Source organism: Callorhinus ursinus, unplaced genomic scaffold, assembly GCF_003265705.2.
Source record: "Callorhinus ursinus isolate GAN/ISIS: 27379988/994484 unplaced genomic scaffold, GSC_fseal_2.0 scaffold4, whole genome shotgun sequence".
Classification (NCBI taxonomy): Eukaryota; Metazoa; Chordata; class Mammalia; order Carnivora; family Otariidae; genus Callorhinus; species Callorhinus ursinus.
In genome coordinates this window covers 141,896,772-141,905,107 of record NW_027397066.1, presented here as the reverse complement: position 1 = coordinate 141,905,107, position 8,336 = coordinate 141,896,772, and the positions used below count along the sequence as shown (strand labels likewise).

The following is an 8,336-nucleotide window of genomic DNA, read 5'->3' as shown; positions in this document are numbered from 1 at the left end:
AAGCAACTGCCTTCAGCTCAGGTCATGATCCTGGAGTCCTAGGATCGAGCCTCGCATCAGGCTCCCTGCTCAGCAGGGAGCCTGCTTCTCCCTCTGACCCTCCCCCCCTCATGTTCTCTCTCTCATTCTCGCTCTCTCAAATAAATAATAAATAAATAAATCTTAAAAAAAACCAAACATGTATTTGCAACAGTGTGAATGGATGTAAAGGAACTATACGGAATACATAATAACCTTGGCCTAGTAATGGGAGAGGACTGTTACCACCCTGAGACCCAGAAGTAATGAAGGGGAGAAGCAGTTACCCGAACACAAAGGTGAGAGACTTGTAGAGAAGTTTGCCTTTAGAGAAGCAGTAACCTTTGGTCCAGGAACTCAGTAATTCTGAGGTACTTCCCAGGGAAAGAACCAGAGAGGTAACTCCCTGATCTCACTTTTTCCCTTCCTTGAATCCCCCTTACTGTGGTATCCCACTGGGGACTGAAATGGAAGCCAGAGGGCACTGAACCAGGTCTCCAGCTGTAAACCAGCTCAGCGTCTTAGGGCATAAGGCCAAATGAAGAAGGGTGAAAAGTGGATCAAGGAGAAGAAATGAGAAGACAGAAAATATGGTTAAAATAATATGAGTGACTTTATAAAATAAGTTGGGCCACCTGACCAGGTATTAATAAAAATATACCAATCAGTGACCTTTAATCTTACTAGCATAGTATGTGTGTAAGAACAAGACAAGAGGCAAGAATGGCTGAGGAGTTCACCCCAATGTCTATAATAGGCACACAGGCCTACACATACTGGTATAAAGGGAAATAATATAAAAGGAATTTAGCTATTTCCTCTAAATACACAAATTCCTAACATGATTTCTTCCAGGTTCTCTAGTTGATTTAGAAGTTTACTGAATACTTTCAAAAAACATTGAAGATATTAATCCCTCAGTATGTTGTTGTCAATTCACTATTTAATGGAAAAATTTTCAGTAGAAACTGTAACCAAATTCAAACAAGGACATCAAATTTTGGGGAATAGCTTCTGTCCAAAATTATTTACAGAGTTTGCAGCAATTACAAATTATATCAGCAATCTCTAAAATTCACCCTTTAATTCATATATTTGTTCCATGAAAATATATTTAACAATTAAGTCATTTGCTTGGAAACATAATTTTTATCTAATCATCCCTTTTGTTAATCATAGCATCATGAGTTTTTGTTTTTTTTGTTTGTCTTTTGTTTTTGTTTTGTTTTGTTTTGTTTTTCCCAAGTATTTCCTCTGCAATTTCATAGAGTCGGGGAAATTTGTGAACAACTTTGAAATGGGCACAAAAGATCACCGGGTAGCCATTTTTGTCTTTTATTTACTCTGAGACATTTTGCACATCTGTAAATTGTTAAAAACTTGATAATATTTCAAACAATTTTGCCCACAGATATGAAAATAAATTCTGTCCAGTGGAAAGTAATTGATTATTCCATGTGGATACTGACCAGTTTTTCTTCTATTTATGAATTCAGTTCTGCATTACTGAGTTACTTATATAGGTGTGGTTATTTGAATTTTCCTTGAAATCAGCTGTAACATCTTAATGTTTTCCTCATTAATTACTGATTAAGCAAAATCTTTAACTTGTGTCTATTAACTATTTGTATGAGAGTCACGATTTCACCACTCATTTTTTTTTCCTTTACTGATAGTGTGGCTAGAGCCAAGGGTCAAGATTTAAACTGAAGAAATCACATTGGTTTCTCAAGAAGCCTTAAAAGATGTTGCTGATTCCCTAGAGGGTGGAAGAAGGATTGCTCAGCAGCAGTTCAAGTAAACATCAATTTAAGCACCATAGGCTTTATGTGTCAAGTTGATAAAAGAAACAACTTAAAAAGACAAACGCATACAATGCTTCTTAACTTGATCTGTGATTTTTATGATCAACTACGGTATTTAAAAAGCCTGCTGTGTAGTATGTTGAAAATACCTTAGAGAATGACAGGGTATGATTTCTGTTCTTTTTTATGGCAGAGAAAAAAGTAATTTTATTTTTGTTTGAGTATTTTTATACACATCCTTTACGCTTGGGCTCCCTTATCATGAAAATTGTGGGTTTCCTACTGTTGCATACTGTTATCGGGTTAAGGACAAAAGGTTTACATCTCATGCAAGATTAATTAGGTTTTTGCCAATTTTAAAGGTATCATCTATATCCTGTAGGCTCAGAGAGAATTTGGCAGCATCGTCAATCACTTCCCACTTTGCCTGTATACTAGTATATACAAATAATCTGAAGGCAAGCATGCTTTGTGTATAATCACAGAGAGAAATGTGTTTTTTTCTAAATTTTTCAATTTCATGTAAAAATGAACTCACAAGTACATTTGATAACAGCCCAAAGCTTCAACCTATATGAAGTGCCCATACTAAAACAAATATACATACATATATATATATTGTGTGTATGTGTGTGTGTATGTGTGTGTGTGTTCTTTGGCATGGAAATTAGGGTTAATGCTATAAACTGTAGTTATATGAGATGAGCAATTAGAAATAAAAACTAATGTATCTAAAGACTGCTTAGTAAGTGGCACTGTGGTTTAAACAAAAGAGTATGTGGTTAGAATTTAGATCTACTAACCCCTTTTGACATATGAGGAAATGTTAAGGGAAAAGGTGATTGTTAAATGTTAATGTTAAATCTAGTTAAAAAAATTCTACAACATTCAGCTACAGAGTATAATGTTAAGTGGAATAAGTCAGTCAGAGAAAGACAAATATATGATTTCAATCGTATGTGGAATTTAAGAAACAAAACAGATGAGCAAAGGGGAAAAAAGAGTGAGAGAAAGGAGAAACCCAAGGAAATAGACTCTTAACTATAGAGAACCAACTGATAGTTACCAGAGGGGAGGTGGGTAGGGGGATGGATGAAACAGGTGAAGGGGTTTAAAGAGTGCACTTACCATGATGAGCACTGAATAATGTATAGATTGTTGAGTCACTACACTGTACACTTGAAACTAATATAACACTGTTTATTAACTTAAAAAAATTCCACAAAAGAATTAGACATTTTTCATTCCTTAGCTCCTAAAATATGGGATAAAATCCTTTATTCATCCTCATTCCCTATAGACCCTGAAGCTTTGAATTTATTCTTATGGGCTGATGAAAATAAACATAATCCCAGGGCAGCTGGGTGCTCAGTGGGTTAAGTCTGCCCTCAGCTTAGATCATGATCCCAGAGTCCTGGGATCCAGCCCCGCATTAAGCCTACATGGGGCTCCTTGCTCAGCAGGGAGTCTGTTTCTCCCTCTGTCCCTCACTCCCTGATGCTCTCTGTCTCTCTCCAACAAATAAATAAAATCTTAAAAAAAAAAAAAAACATAATCCCAATGCTTCTCTCTCTCTTTTTTTAAAGATTTATTAATTTTAGAGAGTATGCGTGCACACGCACAAGTTGGGGGAGGGTCAGAGGGAGAGACTCCTCAAGTAGACTCTCTATAGAGTGTGGAACATGAGACAGGACTCAGCCCCACCACCCATGAGATCATGACCTGAGCAGAAACCAAGAATCATACGCTAAACCGACTGAACCACCCAGGCTCCCCAACCAACACTTCTCTTTTAAACAAGTTCTCACTTATTAGTACTGACCAAAATTTAAAAAAATAAAAAAAAATTACCATCAAAATATATTTTCTCAGAATAAGACATACCAGTTAGTGTGCTTTAGGATAGGGTCAGTGACCTATGATAACTTTTTGCTATTTGCTTTGTTGATTTTAGTGAGTCCCAGTCAGCCCTGGAATGTAGCAAAGAATGCTATAGTGTTTTGAGGCTGATAAACAGATAAATAACAAACAGATGTAAGACTGTTGAATCACAGACCTGTACCTCTGAAACAAATAATACATTAAATGTTAAAAAAAAAAAAAGAAGAAGATAGTAGGAAGGGAAAAATGAAGGGGGGGAAATTGGAGGGGGAGACGAACCATGAGAGACTATGGACTCTCAGAAACAAACTGAGGGCTCTAGAGGGGAGGGGGGGGGGGGGATGGATTAGCCTGATGATGGGTATTAAGGAAGACACGTATTGAATGGACCACTGGGTGTTATGCACAAACAATAAATCATGGAACACTACATCAAAAACTCATGATGTAATGTATGGTGATTAACATAACAATAAAGAATTAAAAAAAACACTAATGATGTAATGTATGGTGATTAACAGAACATAATAAAATTAAAAACATAATTAAAATCTTAAAAAATAAAGTAAAATTGATAAACTATAAAAAAATAAACAGATCTATTGACCTTGATGCTAATTACTAACAGTTTCTTTACTTGGGTCAGCTTAATAGTTTCAAAGTGGAAGACTGTCATTTAAAGTGATTACGAGCCAGAGGGTAGTCCAAACTTACAATGCATATGCTTACTAGTAAACAAGGAGATACTTTATCAGCTACCGATTAGATTTCAGGCAGCAGAGTAGGCCTGGAATGGGTTGCTTCTATTTGCAAAATGAATTAAAAAAATTAGCAAGAAGTTAATTTGATAAAAAAATAGAATGATTTAGAAAATGTGCCATTGATCCCTGTTATATGTTGACATATTTTCCCATTATCTTTTTGGATGGATGATCAAGGACAATTTATGGGTTTCTATCCGCAGGGTGAAGTGAATTTGCCTTTATCGGCATTTATAGTGTTAAGATGATGTGATATGTGATATTTGATTGAATAAAAGGCTAAGCATAAAATGCAGACATATTTTAAATACTATTCCTTACTTATCACAGATTACACAAACATACATATAAAAAAAGTATAGAAAAAAATATTGCATAGCTTCTAAACCTCCAAAATAATTTTAGGTTTGAAATCTGTTGGGGCAATAAAAAGTTGCATTAGTCTTTTTTGTATTGACCAAACTTATAGTACAGGACTTTTATACACTTGTTTAACTACTGTATTGAGAACTTATACATTCTAATTATGTCAGCTATAAATCATTTTGACTTCTCCTTTTCAGTATCATTGTGGTCTTAAGGTTACTTAAAAGATTTATCTTGCTTCCGGTGGATAAAATCTTTGCTTTTCATTCTTAATGTGTTTCTGCTTTGCCACTCATAAGAATGGGAATTAACTGGGCACTGTCCATTTTAATATAGCAGAAATTTCTGAGAGCATCATTGCTTCCCATTAGCCATGAAATGCCCCAGGGTCTCCTTGTTTTTCCAAGTACAAGGTCCAGTTCTCCTGTCAAGGAAACCCTGATTCCTGCAGTAAACTATAGTGTAATGAGAAGAAAGGGCATGGGGAAAGCAGATGTGAATCTTACCTGCTGGGGCAGCCAGGTGACATCAGAGAAGCAGTGACTTAATAAAAGTTTGAACTTGTAATATTACCAACTCTCAGCTTTTCTCATTTTACTCTAGAACATCCTGTAGCCAACTTAACTACATCATGTTTAATAATGGATTGACTAATATTGCCCAACACTTTACATTCACACCACACATGGTCAAATCCCAAGCTATATCATCCCTTTGTGTGTAAGGGTGGGGAGGTTCATGGGGGGTGGGATGGGGCTTCTGGTTTAAGGCCCTGAATTTACTTTGAGTGATCCTATTTCACTTTATTCAATTTACTAATGATATTTCCATATATGGCATGTACAGAATGATAGCAGTGACAATTTTATAAGATTGGATTACTTATCTACAAGTTTTGAAACATATAGAAGGAGTGTAAACTAACTATAAAACCAAAATTTTTATGTATTTAAACTAGCATCCAGATCTATCTACTATGCACTAATTGAAAACAGAAAGCAAATCATGGAATCGATATCATCAGATATTCAGAGCAGTCCATGTACGCTCTATGTTGTAAAGGAAGCAGTCAAAGAGGAAGCATGGATTTTTCTGTGACATTTTATTGTCTGTCCCATTCGTTTCTTCTAATCCTTCTCTTGGGATCATTTACTCCGTGTCTATCAGATGAGAGTAAGGAGTTTGGCAGCTCTTCAGAGTGACACCACTTTTTATTTAATGACAAACTCCACTCTGCCCTTTCCACGTTGTGAGATAATGCATCTTCTATCACAGACATGGTAATTGAAAACTGTTTAATGGCCAGATACTTAACCTCAGCCAATGATTTTTTTCTCCTACAACCTATTCCCCATCAGCAACATACAGAATTGCTTTATTTTAGAAGCTTAATAGTTGCAATCAAATTTTCCCTAAAGTAGGAACCCAGCTACTCCAATTTATACAGATTATCTACTGACATCTCTTCTATTCCTCCTCTGAGTAGATGGGCCAAACTGAAGGGAGGGTCTGGTTGATGGAAGGTCTGATCACCAGGCCAAACTCCACCTTCCCCCCGACAAAAAAAAAATCTTTAAAAAGTCTGTAACTGGAATATAGTAAGGTGGTAGATTTCATGGCTAATGGGAAGGACTGAGGCTACTCAAGAGCATCTAATTTAAAGAAACAAAAACAAAAACATACCATCTGTGCTTATAGCAGGCTTATTTTTTAAACCTTACATGATGCACCAAAGCTGAAAACCTGCTTGCTAGTGCGTTTCTTTCTTTGTTTATAATAATTACACTTCTGATGTGATCCATTATCTACATACTTGTAAACAGATCTATATAGGGATGTCCCTGTGAGCAAGCAGAATGTTCCTACAACAGACTACAGGCTTTGTCATGTATCTTTATCCATACAGTCTCTACCATAGAGCCATTTCATATGCTGTTCTCTGTTCTCAAACCCAAAATGCTTCTTTCATGATCCTTATACTCAAATGATTAACTCTTTGCTTATTCATTAACAAAATTAAAACTGGAGAAACTTTTCATAACTTCCTACAATCACATCTACTTACCAGCTTACCTCTGAGTCCATATACTATGCCCTTCATCCTATTATTTTAGGTCTGCCTAAAATAATACATATCACTTACTAGCTAAGGCCAAAATTTCCATTGTGCCCTGGTTTTCACTCCTTTTGTTTACTCAGGAACATTGCATCAACAAGACTCTTGCATATGTTATGCATCATTAATGTATTTCTCTTCACTAAATTATTCAAAGCAGCATATAGTCATGGCTTAATTTCTCACATATTTAAAAAAAATAAAAAAATTTCTGTGGACCCCACATATGCTTCAAATGACCACACCATCCTCTTATTACCTTGTCTCCAATATAAATCTTCTTTCATCTCTAAAATAGCTGAACTCCTCTAAATATGTTTCCCTTGTTATTCTAGTGAAATGGTTTTCTTCCGAGTTCCAGTCACATGTATATCCCTAAATCAAAGACAATTTAACCAATCTCATCACACTTGTCTTATTAGCAGCATTTGGCTCAACGTATTTGTCCTTTAATATTCTTTCTTCACTTGACTTCTAAGATACCATGCTTCTTGAAAAACAAGAATACAGGGCCAAGTATGAGACTATGGGAATGTTAGGGAAAAGATTTTTTCAAGATCTTACATTTTGCATTAAGAAGCTTGAATTTGTCTGCAAACCTCTGGAGCCAAAGCTAACAAACAAACAAAAAACATGGCGGAGGTACTTTTGACGCTGCTTTCCCTCTCCCACAATACCTCACGCTCTTCCTTTCCTACCAGGGCCCGGCGGAATGGCTCCAGCGAAGAAGGGTGGCGAGAAGAAGGGCGGTTTTGCCATCAACGAGGTAGTGACCAGGGAATACACCATCAACATTCCCAAGCCCATCCATGGAGCGGATTTCAAGAAGCGTGCCCCTCCGGCACTCAAAGAGATCCGGAAATTTGCCATGAAGGAGATGGGAACTCCTAGGCTTGACAAAGTTGTCTGGGCCAAAGGAATAAGGAACGTTCCATTCCGTATCCGTGTGTGGTTGTACAGAAAACATAAGGAGGATGAAGATTCACCAAACAAGCTCTACATACTGGTTACTTATGTACCTGTCACCACTTTCAAAAATCTACAGAGCGTTAATGTGGATGAGAACTAATCGCTGATTGTCAAAGGTATAAAACTGCAAAAAAAAAAAAATAAAGGAAGGGGAATTTTACTTTTGTTCCCTAAAATTCAGTCTCTCCCCTATAAAAGAATTATACATCTATACTCTTTGCCATAAGAAACAAAGTAGCTCTCTCTAGATAGATAATACTTCTATATCCGTCTTTATGCTTGGTCATGTAACATACCTCGACCAGTGAAACATAATTAGACTTGAATTATGTCATGTTCAAGCAGAAGCTTTAAATGTAATTGTGTGTTTTCCCTTGTCCTATTGTTTTTCTGTTTTGTTTTGTTTTGTTTGGCCTTCTA

General features: G+C 36.3%; 1 protein-coding gene across 1 annotated transcript; it reads left to right on the top strand.

The window, feature by feature from the left end:
• The first annotated feature begins 7,659 nt into the window (after positions 1-7,659).
• On the top strand, positions 7,660-8,017 carry LOC112826060 (large ribosomal subunit protein eL31-like). The gene has a single exon (XM_073891234.1). The coding sequence runs from the start codon at positions 7,660-7,662 to the stop codon at positions 8,014-8,016; it is 357 nt and encodes a 118-aa protein (XP_073747335.1). The 3' UTR covers position 8,017.
• Positions 8,018-8,336: the final 319 nt, after the last annotated feature.